Here is a 21,965-nt window from a genome sequence, read left to right on the forward strand (position 1 = left end):
TGTGAATGCTTCAATTTGTTCTTCATTTTTCAAATTATTTTAACTGTTCTGTCATTTGAATTATCATATTTATTTACAATCAACTTGCCAATTTCTACAAAAATTTGTTGAGATATTGGATGTGATGGCATTGAATCTATAGATCATTTTGGGGGAAAATGAATAGTTTAACAATATATAGTCTTCTAATCCATAAAAATGGTATCTCTCTTCATTTATTTAGATCTTCTTAATGTTTTATAAATGTCATTGTAACAGTCTTGCACATTTTTGACTATTTTGTTAACTTGTTCCTAGTTATTTCATGGTTTGTTATTGTAAGTGGTATTGTATCTACAATTTATTTTTCAAATGTTTATTGTGCATATATAAAAATAATATTTTTTGCATATTAACATTTTGATAACTTGTTAAATTCATTTATTAGTTCTATATAGATAATCATGCTTTCTATGAATAATATGATTATTTATTTTCCTTTCCAATCAACATGCCTTTCATTTCTTTGATTTGCCTTACTACACTGGCAATGTAAATAAAAGTTGTCAGAGTGGTTAAATTTATTCCTAAGTGTTTTATTTTTTGAACCTATTATATTGATTTAATTTATATATTTTTTTGGGTTGTTCATTGTTATTGTCTAGAAATACAATGGATTTTTGAGTATTGATATTGTACCCTGCAATTTTTTTACTAGCTCTAATAGTTCTTTTTGTGTGGATTATTTAGCATTTTCCTTATGTAAGATCATGTATTCTGTGACTAGAGAGAGTTTTACTTCTTTTCCGACCTGGATAGCCTTTTTTTCCTTCTTGATTAATTGATCTGGCTGAATTTCCAATGTACTGTTGAAGAGCAATAGTGAAAGCAGACTTCCTGTCTTGATCCTTATTTTAGGAGGAAAGCTTTCAGTCTTTCACCATTGAGTAAGATGTTAGCTGTGGATTTTTCCAAAAATTTCCCTTTTCACATTAAGAAAATTGCCTTCTACTCTTAGTTTTTAAAAGTATTTTTGTCATGAAAGACTTTTGGATTCCTTCAAATGCTTTTTCTGCATTAAATGCAATGATCATGTGGGGTTTCTCTCCCTTCATTCTATTGATGTAATTGTGAGATAATAAAAACTACATATACTTCTTTGCCCCTAGTGCCTGGAACAGAGCTCCTAAAATCCTCGTAATTCCATAAATGATAAAAATATTAAGAGCATCGCTTGTTCTAATATTTGTCCTTGGTCTCATCCCTCACATGGGGCTCCTAAAATCATTGTAAATATCTAAGCTATAGGAACACTACAAGCATCTTTTTTTCTAATGAGGCCAACTCTCTGTGCACCCCTGGATGACTCCTGGATGGGGATGGAGTGGGTCACCAAGAAAAAACAAAACAAAACAGGCCACAATTAGAAGCTTGGAATTTTCAGCTCCACCCCAATCCTCCAGAGAGAGGAGAAGAACTGGAAATAAAGTTAATAATTGAGTGTTTTATACACCAAAATGTGCCATTAGTGTATTTTGAGGCAATATAGTATTATTCTTAGAGTTCTATCATGCCTGCTTACTTATAAATTACTAGAGGCCCAGTGCACAAATTCATGCACTAGTGGGGTCACTCGGCCTGGCCTGCGGAATTGGGCCGAAACTGGCTCTCTGACATCCCTCGAGGGGTCCCAGATTGTGAGAGGGCACAGGCCAGGCTGAGGGACCCCACCAGTGCATGATCAGGGACAGATGCAGGAAGTTGGCCAGCCAGAGAGGGACGGCGGGAGGGCTCCAGGGCATGTCTGGCCCATCTCGCTCAGTCCCAATCAGCCAGATCCCAGCAGCAAGCTAACCTACCAGTTGGAGCATCTGCCCCCTGGTGGTCAGTGCACGTCATAGCGAGTAGTTAAGCACCTTAGCATATCATTAGCATATTACGCTTTGATTGGTTGAACTGACAACTGGACGACCGGACACTTAGCATATTAGGCTTTTATTATATAGGATTTTTTTAAAAATGATGTCTGCCTGAAAATTCCCGTTAAGATCTCAGAAATAAAATACAACCAGGGTTTCTTATGAGAGTTTTGCTGGTCTGGCTCAGAAAAATGTTTGCTTCTGTCTCATGCTTTTTGATCTGGCTCTTAATGCCAGTCTTCATTCTTCCATATCTGTTTATTGAATACTTACTCTGCCCCAGACACTTTGCTCGAATCTGAAAATAGAGAGATAAAAGACTTAGCCAATGTCTCAAAACACCTAAATCTAGACACTTAAATAAGTGTGACATAAGATGGTTAAGATCTTTGATAGAGGCCAGATGTGGAGACACAGGAATAGACATTTAGAAAGCTGTTAGAAAGGGTAGGTAGAGAGAAAATGTCAGGGAAGACTTTCTGGAGGCCGTGATGTATGAGATGAGTTTTGAAGAGGGTGAGGCTGGAGAGTCTGGGAGTAGGTAAAACAGGAGAGAGCTGAACCTATAAAAGCATGGAAGTCTTGAGGGTCTCAGAACTTCACATAGGGTTCAATGTGTCTGAGAGGATTGTGGCAGGGACTATAGGGCAGGTTAGAGAACAGCTAGGCAGGGTTTATTTTAATTACATCACCGCTTTCAAATAATCATCATGGATAATTCAAGCATGGTCTGCCATTCTACTCCTATGAGCTATTTTTCTGTTTTGAATTTTAAGTTTTTTTTCTTACTTCTAAAGCAATACATATATATGTTAGGAAATGAAAAATATACAAATAAGCAAGATGAAAAGAATTATACCATCAATAATCCTGCTACAAAACTTCTTTTAACAATTTATAAATCCTCTGGATCTTTACATACATATTTTTCTTTAATAAAAATGCTATTAAAATTTTAAATATTACTTTGTAACCTGCTATTTTGTTCAGTTAGTATTTTAGGAACATATGTGACACATTAATTCACATTCTTCTGTATTATTTACAATATATGAATAGTAGCATTTCTTGTATTTCTTTAGTTACACTAAAATGTATTAAAACATGCATATGATGGTATAAATTTATTTGAATATTGGACATTTCAATTGGTTTCAATATTTTGCTATTAGAAATAGCATTTAGATGAACATTCTTGCTCATACTCTTAATTATTTCCCTGAGTCCATATCAATAGCTTTATTAAATTTCAATCTTAAGATAAAAATATTATAAGATAACCATACCAAGAATAATTAGAAGGCTATGCAAAACCATACATAACCCTCCTCAATTAATCATCATTACTTGCTAGTATCCCAAATGGTGACCTTCCTACACCTCATAGTATTTGATTATTCAAATCTACCATTGGAAAATGAATTGAACTCATGAGGAGTTAAAGAGAAGAGTTTGGTTAAGTTTAACAGACACTGGGGCCTCCATGTACCAGGGAAAGAATGAGGGAACTCCTTAGGGAGCTCAGCTCAGGCTTAGGAGGCAAATCAATTTTGCAATAAATGATGTAAGATAAGTTTGCCTAAGACTTGGAGGGCATCCAGAGGAAGGCCAGGCAGCTCAGCATGGCAAGTGGGATAGGAAGGGGTGAGGGGACTTCCTGGATAAGATGCCATACATGGAGTGACCTGCAATTTGGGTTGCTGTAGAGAGCAATCAAATAACAGATACATTTGGGGGTTTGGAACGGGGCAAGTGGTTAAGCTAAATGGTACCAAAGATGCTTTCTATATTAGTTAGGGTTCTCCAGAGAAACAGATCAATAGGATAAAAATAGATATGTAGAAATAGATTTATTATGAGGGATTGGATCACATGTATAGAGATTGAGAAGTCCTATGATCTGCTGTCTGGAAACTGGAGGATCAGGTAAGCTGGTGGTATAGTTTCAGTCCATTTCTGGAGGCCTACGACCAAAGGAGCCAATGTCCAAGGATAGCAGAAGATGGATGTCTTAGTTTAATCAGAGAGCAAGTTCATTCTTCCTTTGCCTTTTCAGGCCTTGATTGGATGATGCCCAGCCACATAGGTGAGGGTGATCTTCTTCACTTAGTCTACTAATTCAAAAGCTAATCTCTTCCAGAAATACCCTCTCAGACATACCCAGAAATGATGTTGCCATGGTTTTGTTAAATTAACATTTGCTAAATGGAGCATAGGGTGCAAGCCGGGGTTTAACAACAGAGCACAAGAGAAACAGCACAAGATAAACTGATATAGAGAAGTTTGTTGCTCACAGATTATGGAGGCCATACAAGGCATGCCTCAGGGGCCATACAGGGATGTCAAGGCAGAGCACGAGAGAGAGGAGAGAGGAGAGAGAGAGAGAGAGAGAGAGAGAGAGAGAGAGAGAGAGAGAGAATAAATTTGGGACACATGCCTTTATTAGGGTTTGTGGGTGGAGTGCTTTGGTGTTGGCAAAAGATGGTTTTGGTAAGCCCCATGAGAGTCTTATATAAGAGGTGCATAAGGCATACAGGCAGTGGGAGGAAGGAGAGACTGTCAATCACAAAGGCTGTTGGGAAAATCATATCAGGAACTCAATTTCTTATGACTCTGCAGGCCGCCTTCTAGGGCATGTGCTTTTATAAGAGTCCAGTGTCAGTTGAAGGTCCCTGAGACTGCATGATTAAAGAAACTGGGTTCTGAGGCAGCAATACCATGAGTTGCTTAGTTAAACTCTCAACAAATGTTTTACCAGCTGTATGGGGTTCCCTAATCCCAGTCAAGTTGACATAAATTAACCATCATACCTCCCAATGTTGCAAATTTATACTTTCTAAATAATAAATACCTTGATGTAAGCTTTCATTTGCATCATGTCCTTTAATCCTCACAATGTTCCTACAGGAGAATAGACATTATTTCCATTTTTTCAGAGAAATAACTAAAGCTCATACTGGTCATGGATAGAGGACTTGGGATCCAAACCTGTTTCTTCTAATCCAAACCACAGGTCATGTCACTGCATCACATGATTCCTTAGCAGAGGGTGTTTCCTTAGCTTCAACATCTTCCTTTTTGGTTTGCGCATCCCTTAGGGACAGAAGGAATAAATGTTCATGGAGACCCTACCATATGCAAACTTTGCATTGGGTGTTTTATTTAAATTATCCTATTTAATTCTCATAATAACCCCATAAAAGACACAGGGAAGTTAGTCTCACCTGCTCAGGTTAAGTAATGTGGTAAAAGACAGATAGCTAAACATGATGGAGCAGGAATTTTATCTGACATCAAATATCACATGTGTATTGCTATATAGCTCAGGTCTTTTGTTTTCTTGCCCAACCCCCTCTGAGCCATGTCAAAGTAGTTATGGTTAGAGTAGTAGTCCATGATTGTAAACGATTCTATTATATGACTGTCACTTCAGCTGCCTGAAAAACTCACTCAGATTAGGAAGTTCTTGGGTTGCTCTCACTCTTGCCTGATGCCCACCCTACCCATTACAGCATTTATTCTGTAGAAGTATGTAAAATTTAAGGTATAATTGTCTTGGGCCTCCAATTGGGCCAAATTAATAAAGTCCCCTGGTCTGAAGCCCTGAGTACTAGTGTGTACGGCTCTCTTTCTTTTCTGTTTAACTGTTAAATGTCAGGCTGAGATTTCTTGTCAAGTGGGAAAGAAGAGTTGGGTGTCAAAACAGAGGAAGACAGAGAAGGGTAGGAGACATCAGAAAGCCAGCAGTATAGCACAATTAATCTCCAGGTTTTGAATCACATGGACAAATGTCACTATTATTTGGATCAACATTTTATTCTCCATTTTCTTCTTAGCATATAGATAGCTGCTTCGGGTCAAACACACAAAAAATACATTCAATGAAATGAAACATAGATATTTACTAAGACACTAAAAATGAAAGTTCAACATAAATTATTTTAGTCCACTGAAATGTTTGGCTGAACTCATAAGAATAGTAATTATGCCATTCTTGGACACCCACACTGGAATAATCAGGAGAAGATTATTCCGAAAAAAATAAAGAGGATATTAGGCATACTGAGTGAAAGAGCCTAGAGAGAGTAGAATGAAAACTGGCATGACCATTTTGGAGAATTTGGGTCAAACAGAGTTAGAATAAGTTTTTAAAGATGATATACTAAGAGAGTAAAAGGCTGATAAACAGCACTTGTATTGCCCTAACAGGTTTGGCTCAGGGGATAGAGCGTCGGCCTGCGGACTGAAAGGTCCCAGGTTCGATTCCGGTCAAGGGCATGTACCTTGGTTGCGGGCAGATCCCCAGTAGGAGGTGTGCAGGAGGCAGCTGATCAATGTTTCCCTCTCATTGATGTTTCTACCTCTCTATCCCTCTCTCTTCCTCTCTGTAAAAAATCAATAAAATATATTAAAAACAAACAAACAGCACTTGTATTTTTAGCAAAATAGAGTAATTTGAGGAATTCAAAAGTAAAGAGAAACATAATTCAAGTAAGGTAGGAAACCCCATATCATTCGCACTATTCTTTATCAATAAAAAGGAAACAAATTAAAATAAGAAATCCGAAGTCAATAAGATTTTATGGGAATATAAAGTTGGTATTATGGAAACAAAGCCCATTTCTTTGCTGCAGGAAACTCCAGGCTGAGTGCTGACTAACTACAGACATCAGATCTAAAGCTGTATTTTGGTGTGTCTTTTTGTTTTTGTGGGTTTTTTTTGCTTCGCTTGTATCTTGAATGCTGGGTCTTGCGGGAAGTCAGCACTGTTCCGGAGTTCTGGTGGGTGAGCTAAGGTTAGATATTGGAGTTGATCCTTTAATTTATGCACTGATTCTTCTTAGTGAAAAACAAAGATTGTGAGAACATGTGTTAGAAGTTTAGCTCTGAGAGATGGGTACATAATATAAAATTGACTCCAACAATTTGAGTCAACCTGAAAACTCCCAGTCTCTTAGGATAAAAAAATATAATCCTATTTAGAGATTTCTGGTTTGATCACATTTTTGGGATTGGTTCTTTTCACCAAGCCTATTAATTAAAAAGTACAAAATACAAAGTTAATTAAACAGCAAGATATTATAACATTTTTATTTCATTAATTTTTCAAAGTATTAATAGTAACTACACATTCAATACCAGAAATACACATTTTTCCACTGGCTGCTGTAAAACAATGGAAATAATTCCAGTCAGGGTAGCAGCTCACTGTTGGCTGACCTACCTCTGAAGTAATTTACTGATTCCAGGTGACTTTTACATTGTGGAGTTAGTCATTAGGTTAAGTTTGATAAGAAACAGATACAACTAGGATTGGGAATTCAAATATGTATTTTATGTCTCCTCACAATCATAAATAAGTTTATCATTTTTTTTCTTTTTCTTTTTAGGCTCATGCCAAAATCTGGCATCTCTACAATACTTCTTTCCGTCCAACTCAGGGGGGCCAGGTGTCCATTGCCCTAAGTTCCCACTGGATCAATCCGCGAAGAATGACAGACCACAATATCAAAGAATGTCAAAAATCTCTTGACTTTGTTCTAGGCTGGTTTGCCAAACCAATATTTATTGATGGTGACTATCCTGAAAGCATGAAGAATAATCTTTCATCTCTTCTGCCTGCTTTTACTGAACCTGAGAAAAAGTTCATCAAAGGCACAGCTGACTTTTTTGCTCTTTCCTTTGGACCAACCTTGAGTTTTCAACTATTGGACCCTCGTATGAAGTTCCGCCAATTAGAATCTCCCAGCCTAAGGCAATTGCTTTCCTGGATTGACCTTGAATATAACCATCCTCAAATATTTATTGTGGAAAACAGCTGGTTTGTCTCAGGGACCACCAAGAGAGATGATGCCAAATATATGTATTACCTCAAAACATTTATAATGGAAACTTTAAAAGGTAGGATTTGGGATAAAATTCTAATTCTTGCCAAAATCCCCTGGTAAAACAGTCTTTAAGATGATCTGTAATAAACTATGTGAATTATAGTTTTTAATCAAAATATAGAAATTCATTTTGGCAATAATAAGAATACATTTATGTAACACCTTTCTCATTTGGGACCTTAAGAAACTTATATAATTTTTAAACTCATTTTGTAAATCAAAAACTGGGTTATAATGTGTAAAATTACTTGACTTTCAGAGTTACTACTATAGATTTTTATATTACATTAAGGATTAAGTAAATCCCAGAGTATCTAGCTCCCTTTAAATGTTTTTGGGTTCTTATTGCTTGTACTGAGTGAAACACTTAAAAAAATTTTTTAATTGATTTCAGAGAGGAAGGGAGAGGGAGAGAGAGATAGAAACATCAATGATGAGAGAGAATCATTGATCAGCTGCCTCTGCACACCCCCTACTAGGGATCAAGCCCGCAACCTGGGCATGTGCCCTTGATCGGAATTAAACTTGGGACCCTTCAGTCTGCAGGCTGACACTCTATCCCTGAGCCAAACTGGCTAGGGCCTGAATGAAACACTTTTTAAAGAAATAAGAATATCAACATTTTCTGGAGAAAATAGTAAGTAGTTCATGCTTTTAAAAACTGTCTTCATTTTATTGCATCAGGCACAATGTTAGGTGCCTAGGATAGAAAGGGGAACATCCAAAGAGCACCCACTGGAAATAAAAGAAATCCAAATAAAAACTTATTGGAGATAAGCCTATTTGTGAAGACATTTATTTGTAGAGTTATATAGGTTTGATTAGATTCTTTTGTAGGTCATTGCTCTACCAAACAATGAGCACACTACATAACTTATTCGTTACTTAGTAAAACCCTCAAATCTCTTGTCCTCTCTTCCCTTTGCAGCCATCAGGCTGGACGGGGTGAACATCATTGGGTACACAGCGTGGTCCCTCATGGACGGCTTCGAGTGGCACAGAGGCTACAGCATCAGGCGTGGACTCTTCTATGTCGACTTTTTGAGCCAGGATAAGAAGTTGTTGCCGAAGTCTTCAGCTTTGTTCTACCAACAGCTGATAGAGAAAAACGGCTTCCCTCCTTTACCTGAAAATCAACCCCTAGAAGGCACATTTCCCTGTGACTTTGCTTGGGGAATTGTTGACAACTACATTCAAGTAAGTTAGTTGACAAAACCAATGAACAGTCTCACAAGCCCTATCACTAGTAAGTAGAACCTCCTTATTAGGTTGTCATGCACATTGTTCTTTGGACCAAACACAACTCCGTAAGAGTATTTTTTGGAATGCTGCATCCTTCTTTCCAAAAATCTTCCTAGTGTCGCCTTACACTTTAAATCAGCCCCTAAAGGGGAACAAATAAAAAAAAGTATAATATTTAAGATCTGATAAGATAAAATACTCTTTTTTAACACAGCAATTTTCAAACCTTTTTAAAGCAGTTGAGTTCTTCCATAAATGAGATGTAATATCAAACTCCAAATTATCTGATATCTCAGTGAAGCTGCTAAAAATGAGGCAGGCAGAGCCCTACTGAGATATAGCTTTGGATCCCACAATCTTGCTGAAATATGTAGAGAATGGAAACCCTTGCTCAAAATCATTTTGAGCAATAGTCATTGAGATGGTAAGTAAGTTCCATATGGCCAACCAATATTTACTGAGTACATACTATATAGTTAGTTTTCAATATTATTGTAATTTTAAAATATTTTAATTTACTTCCTTAAATTAAAAAATTAAGATTTAATTTTTCTTTTAATTTTAAAGAAATTTGTTTTCTGAGTTTAATTAAATAGTAAGCACTTATTGGATGCTTAGCATATATACATATGCTACTATGTTTGAGGGGAGCATACAATGAGATGAGTAAGATATGATCCCTGCCTTGAAAGAAGTCTTGAGTGAAAATGATGGATACACAAATAATATAACATATGCAGAGAGTAGAGTATGAAAATAGACAAAGTTCAGTATCCACAGCAATGGGATTAAGCATATTGAATGCTTCTAGCCAATTCATTGGTTCTGTAGGGGAGGAACATTAACTTTTTCTCTACTCTTCTGAGTTCTTAGCTGAGAACCCTGTAATAAAAGTCAGATTAACAAGAGAAGAACAAACAGAATTTTATTAACATGTATACCTCATATATACTACATGGGAGATACTCAGTGAAAAATGAATAACTCCAGGGGTGGCTTAGAATTCAGGCTTAAATACCATGTTAATAGGGAAAGGGGAGTGGGGATATAGGTCTCTTAAGGGAGAGTAAATGATTTTTAGAAAACATAACTGGGCCCTTATAAGAATAGATGAGAACTATGATAGTTTGTGACAAAGTTTGTCTGAGTATGTTGTTGACTTCTAGTCTCTTCTGTGACAAGAGTCAATCTTCCCTGGTTGATGAAACTCTGGGGAGGGGATTTATGACCTTCAGTTCCTGTTGGAAGATCCATCTTCAGGCAGATAAAGGGAGTGCTGAGGAAGTCTCTCCCTGCATTTGATGTTTTTCAAGTGCCTGCAGCTCAAAATAATCAATACACCAAAGGGGCATATTTTGGGGCAGCATGTTCTATTACCCTTCAGTTCAAAAGTATTTGGAAGAATGTTTGGATCTGAGGAAAGTCCTTCTAGTTGAAATGGGTTGCTCTTTTCTTGTAAATATCAAATTATAAGCTTTTATTTATAAAAAAATATATCAACCCTATACTTAATACTTTTTTTTCCTGGTTTGTATTACTCTTATGTCTTTTTCAGACCTCCCATTAGTTTTAGGGGCAGTCTCAGTGATAAATTCCTTCCTTACAGGTTAGCAAGGATATCAGAAGCAAAACAGCAAATCTTCTCAGCTCCACCCACTCAGTGGGGTGTTTTCCAGCCTCTTTCCTCTCTCCTACCTCAGCCCACTGATATTTGCAACCTCCCTATTCTAATTCCCCTCCTGCAAGGGGGATAAACAGTGGAGTTTAAGTTAGATGTAGGGACAGGAGTGGTGGAAGTGAGATAGAAGGAGAGAGGGAAAAGGACAAGAAAGGAAGGTAGACTCACAGTCTTTCCTTCCTCCCCTTTAATAATGGGGCTGGGTGATATGGTCCCTGGCCCTTGTTCCATCTCTTGACCTCCTGCTTTGCCTCGCTCACTACTGGGCCCTGCATTTCTTGTCATTGAGGGCTCATGCTCCTCTCAGATCTCAGATGGTAGCCTGAGCCTGGGCAGGTAATTCTCAGTTCAGTCCTTTGTGGAGAGATGTCTCCACCAGCATCTCTGTGCAGACAGTGTGAGCTCAGAGACATTGGGAGCCCTTTCACTCTGCTCATTCCCCACCCAAGGGCTGTGTTTGCCTTGGGGACTGGTAAGGAGTGACAAAATCTTAAGAATATATCTTATTTCCTCAAAAGGGAAGAGAAACATCTGATCAGCTGCAACAAGCATGGCAGTGAGGAGGAATGGAGATGAGGAGAGAACCCCTTTTTCTACTCCTAGAAGCACTTTAGAATTTGGTCTAATGCCAGACACTCATCAGCCATGGACCTTTCTTCTCAGGTCATTAGCTCAGGGCCCCTACTCCTCCACCTAGCAGAGCTCCCCAGTACTCTCCTATGCAGAATCAGCCAAACAAAAAATTAAGTCACTTTCAACCCCATGGTGAACTTGAACTCCAAAAGCTCTTTAGTGGAAAAAAGCTGCAATTGCTATTTTATTTTTTTGCTTTTCACCATGAGCTATACATTATTTTGGTAGTGCCATTCCCAAGCTGGCTTCTTAATTGACAAAGTAAAATAAGGTTTTTGTTAGGGCAGTTCAGAGGAATGTGGGAGTGTTTGAATTTACTCTATCCTTTTACTACATTATATTAAAGTCCTGAGAGGTGACTTTTAAACCATTGAAATTTATCTTTTCCTCCTGTCTAGCATTTCAAAATCCTAATATTAATGAGGCATACATTTTACTTGAAAAACTTAAAAATCATTAAGCACACAACCTGTCTGAAATCTGACCTTAGGCTTATTCACATGGATTGTCATTGTTTGGACCAAATTTTTCACAACTACTAATTCTCATAGTGAATTAGGTATGGAACATGCTACATTCTGGGAATATATGGCTTCTTTAGCAGTGGTTATGTTAGAAGAAAGTTTCTTTCATAACATATGAAATACATACTGTATACCTATTCCTTCTGATTCAGCTTTATTTCATTTTTTATTAAGAAACTAGAAGCCCAGTGCATGAAATTCATGCACTGGTAGGGCCCTAGCAGCTGCTGGCTGGGTACTCTCTCCCTTCCCCTGGCCGCCTGCCACCACTACCACCTGGGGCCTCCCTCCATTCCCTCAGCCAGCCCCACACCCTGGTCGAACTCCCAGAAGAACTCCTGGTGGAGGGGACAATTTGAATACTATGCTTTTATTATATAGGATAAGTCAACTAATTTAAAGGAGATTAGATATAATTGTGCCTAAATTTTATTGTTTCTACATGTTCTGTATTTTATTTATTTATTTATTTACTTATTTATTTATTTATTTTAAATCTATCTTTATTGTTGAGAGTAATATAGATGACCCTCTTTTAAATCCTTATTGCCCTCCTCCACTTGGTTTCCACCCCACCCTAGGCTTTTACCACCCTATTATCTGTGTCCATAGGCAATGCATATATGCATGTAAGTTCTTTGGTTAATATTTTCCCACCCACCCCAATTTCCTCTGAGATTAATCAGTCTGTTCCATGTTTCCATGCCTCTGGTTCTATTTTATTGATCATTTTATTTTGTTCATTAAAATTCTTATTCATTTATTTTGATTTTTAGATTCAATTGTTGATAGATATTTATTGCCATTTTATTGTTCATAGTTTCTTCTTCCTCTTCCTCTTCTTTTTTTAATGTATTTTATTAAATTTTTTTTTATTTTTTTTTTACAGAGAGGAAGGGAGAGGGATAGAGAGTTAGAAACATCGATGAGAGAGAAACATCGATTATCTGCCTCCTGCACATGCCCTACTGGGGATGTGCCTGCAACCAAAGTACATGCCCTTGACCGGAATCGAACCTGAGACATTTCAGTCCGCAGGCCGATGCTCTATCCACTGAGCCAAACTGGTTACGGCTCCTCTTCCTCTTCTTAAAGAATAACCTTCAACATTTTATGTAATACTGGTTTGGTGGTGATGAACTCCTTTAGTTTTTTCTTATATGTGAAGCTCTTTATCTGACCTTCAATTCTAAATGATAGCTTTGCTGGGTAGAGTAATCTTGGTAATAGGTGTTTGCTATTCATCACTTTGAATATTTCTTGACATTCCCTTCTGGCCTGCAAAGTTTCTGTTGAGAAATCAGTTCTATGGGCACTCCCTTGTAGGTAACTAACTGATTTTCTCTTGCTCCTTTTAAGATATTCTCTTTGTCATTTAAATCATAATGTGTGTTGGTGTGGGCCTCTTTGGGTTCCTCTTGTTTGGGACTCTCTGTGCTTCCTGGACTTGTAAGTCTATTTCTTTCACCAGATAGAGGAAGGTTTCTGTAATTATTTCTACAAATAAATTTTCAATGTCTTGCTCTCTCTCTTTTCCTTCTGGCACCCTCATAATGCGAATGTTGGTACACTTGAAGTTGTCCCAGAGGTTCCTTACACTATCTTCATATTTTTTGGATAATTTTTTCTTTTTGATGTTCTGATTGAGTGTTTTTTGTTTCCTCATATTCCAAATTGTTGATTTTATTCTTGGAATCTTCTACTGTTGAATTCCTATAAATTATTCTTTATTTCAGTTAGTGTATGCTTATTTTCTGTTTGTTCCTTTTTCATGTCTTTGGAATTTTCAGTAAGATCCTTGAAAGTCTCACTAAGTACCTTGAAGCTCCCATTAAGATCCTTGAGCAACCTTATAACTATTGTTTTGAACTCTGTATCTAGTAGTTTGTTTGCTTCCATTTCATTTAGTTCTTTTAGTTTTTTCTGTTCTTTCATTTGTGACATGTTTCTTTGTCTCCACATTGTGGCTGCTTCTCTATGTTTGTTTCTATGTATTAGGTAGAGCTGCTTTATCTCCTGGAATTGGTAGAGTGGCCTTGTGTAGTAGGTGTCCTGTAGGGCCCAGTGGCTCAGTCTCCCCAGTCACATGAGGAGCTCTAGGTGCACTCCTATGTGAACTGTGTGCACTATCCTATTGTAGTTGAGCCTTGATTGCTGTTGGCATCACACGGAGGATTTAACATCCAGGCCAATTTGCTTTGAGGTTCAGTTGCAACTACAGTGGAAGAGTTGCTGTGTAGGAGACACCCTTATGGAGCAGGACTTGCTTCAGTGAGGCTTTGGTGCTCACTGAGTCTGCCCTTTGAGTGTATCACTTGTGGATGTGTAGAGTTATCATCTGGTATTTTCTGAAGCTGCCCACTGGGTGCACTGGCCTTGGGGCCTCCAGGGAGGTGAAAAATCAGTTACTACCTGGGTCCACTCAGCAGAAGCTACAGAGGGATCTGAAGATGGCTGCTACTTGTGTTGGGCTTGGAAGTGCTCAGGCAAGGCCAAGCTGTGAAGCAAGGTAGGCTGTTGCTTGTGCCGGGTCTTGCTGATGCCAGCTGCTTCTTGTTTGAGAGATTTTAGGGAAGCCTGAGCTAGGACAGGTCATTCATATGGAAAAGCCACTGCAAACAGTTTGGTTGGGGTTGAAAATTGGATGGGGCAGAGTCTCAGGGACTCCTCATGGCAAAGCGAATAGTGTGAGCCCGGTTGATGGAGACTTAGCTATGGTGCCTGCCAGTCAGCTCTGCAATGGGTGAGGTCTCAGCATAGGAACAATGATTGCTGTAAGCACCCCTGTCTGGGAGAAAGCCACCCCACAAGGTCTTGCTCTGATGCCAGACAATCCGGTTCCTTCCCATATGTCCCTGGATCCCCCCAAGCTGCTGTCCAAGCATTGGAGCTCAGAGGGAGTGGAACTGTGTAAGTTTGTGCACCAGCCCTTTAAGACCATGTGAGAACCACACCAGAGTCCTCAGACAGCCAAGGCCACTTAGAGTGTGAAAGGCCTTGTTGATAGTATGCCAAATGGCCAAGGCCACTCTGAACACAGCTGTAAGACCACAGCGATCTCACTGTATTCTGCGCCCTTCTATAACCCAAATGATGATGTCATTATTGGCAACTAGCCTTCTTTGTCTCTGGAGTAATATACAGATTACTGACCAGCTAGTCTGCTAGAGAGTAGGCTGGGGAGTGGGAGGGGGGAGGCTAGAGAGCTCAGATGGAGCTGAAAACTCAGACAGAGCTGAGAGCTGGTACTGCTTTGATGTAAGGCTAAGAGCTCATAGAGAGCTCAGATATAGCTACTAACTTAACCAGCCAGTGTGCTGAGAAAGAAGCTTAGAGGTACTATGTGAGGCCACAGAGACCAGCCAGTGTGCTGGGCAGAGGAGAAAGGAGAAGCTACTGAGCCAGAGAGGCTGGAGAGGCTACTAAGGCTATAGCTCTAAGGGAGAGCTCAGATACCACTACGTTGTAAGGTGGTGGGTTTAGAGGCAGCATGCAGCTGCTCAGATAAATAGCTGTGGGTATAGAGACTAATGCTGCTTTTGTGGGAAAGATGTATCTGTTCACCAGCTGGTATATGGCTGCCTGCCTGTATAGGACTGCTGTAAAGGACTCTGTTGGTTAATGGCTATATGGCCACTGGCTTCTGCAATAAAGACTCATTCTTATATACACACAACCTCTCATGGCTTCTCTGTCTAAGACCCAGTGTGCAAGGACCCAACACCTGTAACTAGTGAACAGAAGATAAAGGAGGAACTTGGACTAAGTTCCAACAGTTAGTACAATAAGTTCCAACAGTTAGTACAATGGGCAGGGTTCAAGAAGGAATTTAGAAGAATCTATAGACAGCGGTGCTCTTGCTGTCTCTGACAGAGCAACTGCCTGGGTCTCCAGCAGCCTCCATAAATATCCTGTATTTTTAAGAAATAAATTCCTCTACCCCCAAGATGTATACTTTAGTCTCTATTTTGTTTTCAAATGGGCTGAATAAAAGCTGGTGTTTTGGAACAATTATGGTAGAAAAGATACAAATTTAGTCAACTCAGAGTTCTATAAAAATAATCCAAAAATTCTTTCTAACTATGAACACTTTCACTTCAAAAGAGCATGCAAATATTATCTCTTGCAAAGCCAAGGAAACATGATTGGTGGGTACAGCACAGAGGAAAAATACTTCTGACAGCATTCCCACAGTACTAGGGGAAATGCATGTGTGGGTGATCTACAAGGGACAATCCTCCAGAAAACGCAATTTCCCTCTGACATGTGGTTTTTTATTATTTTCCTTTAGGAACACAGCACCAACCCCCCCAGTGAAACAGCAGCTCATTTGCAACAGCCCCATAAAACTTTAAGGAAATCTCTACTAGAGGTTCAAAACTGGAGTTTGTCTGACCCCTGCTTTTATACAGAGGGTCAAACCAAAGTAACCTTCTCTAAGGAGACTATTTGCAAGAGAAAACAGGTGTAGGCAGTGGGTTTGGGGTGCACTTTCAGTTTGCATTCCCTTCATGGTTTGCATGTGGAGGGAGGATTTTGTCATGAGTTTACAATTTTCAATGTCCTGAATACCTATTTTCATTTTGGAAGTTTTGATGTCAGATGTTGAGAACCATATTGTCATGATCATCATAGAAAAACAATTAGGAAAAAATTTTAAACTATGTTAAAATATTCCATTATGGATGAATGGCAATATTGTTTCTTATGTCCATATTCTTTGTCGCTTTCTACCACCAGTCAGATTGAATTTGTTAAATTCTGTCATCAACTCCAAAGCTAACAAAAGGCTACAGTTAAGCTTATTTAGTACCTCCTCTTCTGAGAGCAAATCTGTGTAGAATGTGATTTTTAAAAGCACAATATAATTTTTAAATGTCATTTCAATTTTTTGACTCTAACTCACTTAGGTTTTAAGCTTTATCTTTTTCATTAAACATTTTTGTAAGTCTCATCACCATAGTGATTTCTTATATTTAAAGAAAAATGTCCAAAAATATTCTGCTTGCTTAACACAGATCAGACATGTGTGAGAATCACTACTACTGTTTGTTATCTGAAGTAAGTAAAAAATTTCAGATTTTTTAAAAATATTAAACTATGGGTTTAAATAAAGAGAACTACAGGTAAAACAAATGTGTAAAAAAGAAAGTGGGGTATTTTTTCTTCAGAAACTCACTATTTGTGAAAAATCATTTCAATTTTCAGCTAGAAAGGTTATTACTTTTGCTCATCTTGCTAGCTAGCTTCCTTGAAAGAATTGCATTGAATTACTTTTCTAGGCCTGTCCAGCTGAAGTCATAGACTTATGCTCCCTCTGCTCCTCCTAGGTTGACACCACTTTGTCTCAGTTTACCGACCCAAACGTTTACTTGTGGGATGTCCACCACAGTAAGAGGCTCATTAAGGTGGACGGCCTTGTGACCAAGAGGAGGAAACCTTATTGTGTCGACTTTACTGTCATCAGGCTCCAGATCGCCCTACTCCAGGAAATGCGTGTGACACATTTCCACTTCTCGCTGGACTGGGCCCTGATCCTGCCTTTAGGTGACCAATCCCAGGTGAACCGCACGGTCCTGCACTACTATCGCTGTGTTGCCAGTGAACTCCTGCATGCCAACATAACCCCAGTTGTGGCCCTGTGGCAACCTGTGTTCCCGCACCAAGGTCTGCCGGAGCCTCTGGCCAAGCAGGGCGCCTGGGAGAATCCCCAGACGGCCCTGGCTTTTGCGGAGTATGCTAGGTTGTGCTTTAAAGATCTTGGCTCCCACGTCAAGTTTTGGATCACCATGAACGAGCCGTACACGCGGAACATGACCTACAGTGCAGGGCACAACCTGCTGAAAGCCCACGCCCTGGCTTGGCGCTTGTATGATGAGAAGTTTAGACGCTCTCAGAAAGGAAAAATATCCATAGCCTTGCAGGCTGACTGGATAGAACCAGCCTGCCCTTTTTCCCCAAAGGACAAAGAAGTGGCAGAGAGAGTTTTGGAATTTGACATTGGCTGGCTGGCCGAGCCCATTTTTGGTTCTGGGGATTATCCACGTGTGATGAGGGACTGGCTGAATCATAGAAACAATTTCCTTCTACCTTATTTCACTGAAGATGAAAAAAAGCTCATACAGGGTTCCTTTGACTTTTTGGCTGTAAGCCATTACACCACCATCCTTGTAGACTGGGAAAAAGAAGATCCAATAAAATATAACGATTATCTGGAAGTGCAAGAAATGACAGACATCACATGGCTCAACTCCCCCAGTCAGGTAGCAGTAGTGCCCTGGGGCTTACGAAAGGTCCTGAGTTGGCTAAAGTTGAAATATGGAGACCTCCCCATGTATATAATCTCCAATGGCATTGATGATGATCTGCAAGCAGGCCAAGACAAATTGAGGGTGTACTATATGCAGAATTATGTAAATGAAGCTCTGAAAGGTAAGGCCTCCTGAAAACTGTCTCTTGAAGGTTTTGTTACTCAAAGGCATGATGCCTGTTAGAAATTCTCAAATACACAGAGTCACCTTCAGAGAGAAGCACTGTCCATTTCTTGCCACACTGAAAAAGTCCCACCAAGAGTTAGTATTTTCCCCAGAGATAAAGAAGTTTAGCTAAAAGTTTAGCTTACAACTTACTCTGAGCCTATAAAAGCATGGACCATCCTGTCCTCCATCCTCAGATGGCCTCACAGCAGTCTAATCTGCTTCATGTATGTGAAGATTAACTCAAGTACTTCAGAGTAGGTTTCATTATGTAAAACCTACTATGTTAAATGTAGCTCATACTTTGTCTTGGTATTTGTCTATTTGTCTTTTTATAAAAGAAGACTTTTCTGATTAAATACAATTTAGTCTGAAGTTTTAATAAATGTATTGACATTTTCTCCTGAGGCACCAAGGCCATGTAAAAGTAAAGGGTTATGTGCAAAATATTTTATTAACTATTCTCTTGTCCTTTTGTTTTTCCAGCCTACATATTGGATGGGATCAACCTTTGTGGCTACTTTGTGTTTTCATTTAATGATCGCACAGCTCCAAAGTTTGGCCTCTATCGTTATGCTGCCAATCAGTTTGAACCCAAACCATCCATGCAACATTATAGGAAAATAATTGACAACAATGGCTTCCCAGGTGCTGAAACTCTGGGGAGATTTTGTCCAGAAGAATTCACCCTGTGCACCGAGTGCAGCTTTTTTCATACCCGAAAGACTTTATTAGCTTTCATAGCTTTTCTACTTTTTGCTTTAATTATTTCTCTTTCTCTTATTTTTCACTACTCTAAGAAAGGCAGGGGAAATTACAAATAGTCCTGAACATTTTCCTATTCAATTATTTTGAAATAATTATGCACACACATTAGTTGTTAACCATTTGCACTTGTCAGTGTTGTGAAGCTATAGATTTCATACACTGATTTCTACAAAACCTTTCTGTGGCATATGACAAAGGTTTTCAAATAAGCATAGATGATTATAAAATCTTGAATAATGTGAATAGTGCCTGGACTTGTTTCTCTTTGAGGGGTGATTAAAAAAACAGACATCATTTCTACAATACACTGTGTAACAAAAGCATGAGATATGACATCCATTCTGTAATATTTTTATAGAAATTTAATGACAAGTTAGGCTATTTTTATCTGTGCCCATTCCTAAATATAATGTTTACTTAAAGTAATAATTGCAAGTGTTAGAATACAAAATTAAGCCCCAAGTAACCATCTTCCAACTACCATGATATGCCCAATGGTCTCTGTCAAGAAGATGATAGCATATAGGAGAGATGACAAAGGGCCTGTGGCTGGAACAGTTATTTAAAAAGCAGTGTTTCTGTCAAATGCTGTTAATTTACATATCTGGTTAATGATATACTTGCCAGAGCAAATTACAGAACTTTATATTTCTATGTGACTTTCAAGGCGTTCTCTAAACCCTGGGTCCTTGAAGGCTTTGTGTCATAGGGGACTTTTACTGAATGCTTGCAGAAAAATAAAAATGACTCATGAAATGTTGGGCTCTTCAGGAAGCATAAATCGATTGTGAAGTGCATTATACTGCAGTAGCTCCAGGAGGAGGGAAGGAGTAAAAAGTACGTATTATGAGCAACATTATGATTAATTTTATTATAAACCCTTTCATTTTAGAACAGACCTTGAAATGAATGAAGTGACCTTTCTTGAGAGAATAAAAACAAAATAATAATTCATCCTGTGAAGAATGACTTCACTTTCTGCTATTTAAAATGTGCCATAATTTCTCTGAGTTGAGTTTTAAGTATTAATAGATTCAAAAGCATTTGATCTGATAACACTGGAAATTTTTCTTTTGTGATTGTTGAAGTCTAGTTTATTTATTTATTTACTTTGCTGCTACTTCTGTGGAACTAACTTTGAATTAGTTGTGCTTTGAATTTTTACACTGAACTATGCTACTGATTTCCAGAAAGGGTTAAGTCTTATCCTCTAATGCCCTTTAAATAAGTTTTGCTGATTTTCAGACAGGAAAATCTATTACACTAGAGTTGTAGGTGATCTTAATGTTTATTTTATAGATGAGCCAACATTGTGCTAGGCAAGATAAACCAACATCATATCAGGCATAACTAATTTTGCTGACACAGTAATACAATGGATAAGAAATATTGTATTGTATTATGGATCATCTTTAGGGGTGGTATGATTTTTTTCATTGAAAGGTAAGCTTTTGAGTTAATCTTTTAAAAATTGTACTTAATAAAAATTGGAAACTAGAGAATCATAGTTTATTTATGTATGTATTTTTCTGATTAGAAGAGTAATATATATTCATTGTAAAAAAACCACAGAAACCATATGTAAAAAAGTGCATATTTAGAGTCACATCATATTGTAAATTATATATCTTTATTAATTTTTATTGTGTGCATTTCCTTTGTCATTTATCTTCAAAAACACCCTATTTTAATAGTCATAGAGTAATTCCACTATATAAATTTATCACAACTTATTTAACTATTCCTATTTATTGAACTAGTTTCTTATTGTTAATTACTGTTAAATAATGGATGTTACTTAAAAATTATTTTTTGCTACAAGCATTTTTTTTTGAGTGTATAGAGAAGTAATTACAGTATCTGGGTGACCAATCCCAGGTGAACTTCATGGTCCTGCACTACAGTTATTTGATAATGGATTATAATAAACTGACCTATAACTTTACCTTCTTTCTGAACCATATGACCAGTTGCTAGATAAATTTCTTTAAAAAAATTTTTTGAGTTGTCTAAACCACATAGAACACGATTGGAGTGGTGAGGAAATAAGCCTGACAGAAAGAGGGAGCAAACTGCAACGTAGGTTGGGGAGAGTGCCCCAGGTTAATCTCTGTGGTTGAGCTGAGAGATAATTTCAGACACTGAGAAAGCAAAATAGGAGAAGAGCTGAAAATGACAAACAGACACCAAAGTACTGAGGAGAAACGACATTTCAAAATCATTCAACTGAGTGACAATGACAGCATCATGCTAATTTTGAGTCACTATAGACCCTTAGTGGGAGGTCCGTGGCTCACTGCCAGCCTGAAAGGAGAGAAGAGCCTCTCAGATCATGCTCATTTCTTAAGCAGCATCTCAGAGCATTACACTCCTTCTATTGAGGCTCTACTCTTGGGAATTCTGTACTTTTCACCATGCCATATACAGGGATGGGCAAACATAGGTTTACAGTTATGATGACATTCTTTTGAGTTACAAACAACTGTAAACCTACTTTTGCCTACCCATTTATACATATATACATACTAGAGGCCCGGTGCACAAAAATTTGTGCACTCGGGTGGGGGGTCCCTCAGCCCGGCCTGTGCCCTCTCACAGTCTGGGAACCCTTGGGGGATGTCCACCTGCTGGCTTAGGCCTGCCCCCTGGGGAACAGGCCTAAGCTGGCAGTCAGACAACCCTCTGGCAGCCTGGGAGCCTCAGGGGATGTCCACTTGCAAGCGGGGAGCAGGCCTAAGCTGCAGTTGGACATCCTTAGGCTGCTGAGGAGGTGGGAGAGGGTTCTTCCACCACTGCTGTGCTGGCAGCCATCAGCCTGGCTTGTGACTGAGAGAGCTCCCCTGTGGGAGTGCACTGAC

General features: G+C 38.6%; 1 protein-coding gene across 1 annotated transcript in view; it reads left to right on the forward strand.

Annotated features, from left to right (window-relative positions):
* KL (klotho) overlaps positions 1 to 19,163 on the forward strand; it is a 43,642-nt gene extending 24,479 nt beyond the window's left edge. The window contains 4 exon segments of the mRNA XM_006083611.3: positions 7,289 to 7,799; positions 8,715 to 8,983; positions 17,194 to 18,295; positions 18,826 to 19,163. Of these exon segments, the coding sequence (XP_006083673.1) occupies positions 7,289 to 7,799; positions 8,715 to 8,983; positions 17,194 to 18,295; positions 18,826 to 19,163 (2,220 nt within the window).
* Positions 19,164 to 21,965: the final 2,802 nt, after the last annotated feature.

The sequence above is a fragment of the Myotis lucifugus genome, unplaced genomic scaffold (genome assembly GCF_000147115.1).
Source record: "Myotis lucifugus unplaced genomic scaffold, Myoluc2.0 scaffold_7, whole genome shotgun sequence".
Classification (NCBI taxonomy): Eukaryota; Metazoa; Chordata; class Mammalia; order Chiroptera; family Vespertilionidae; genus Myotis; species Myotis lucifugus.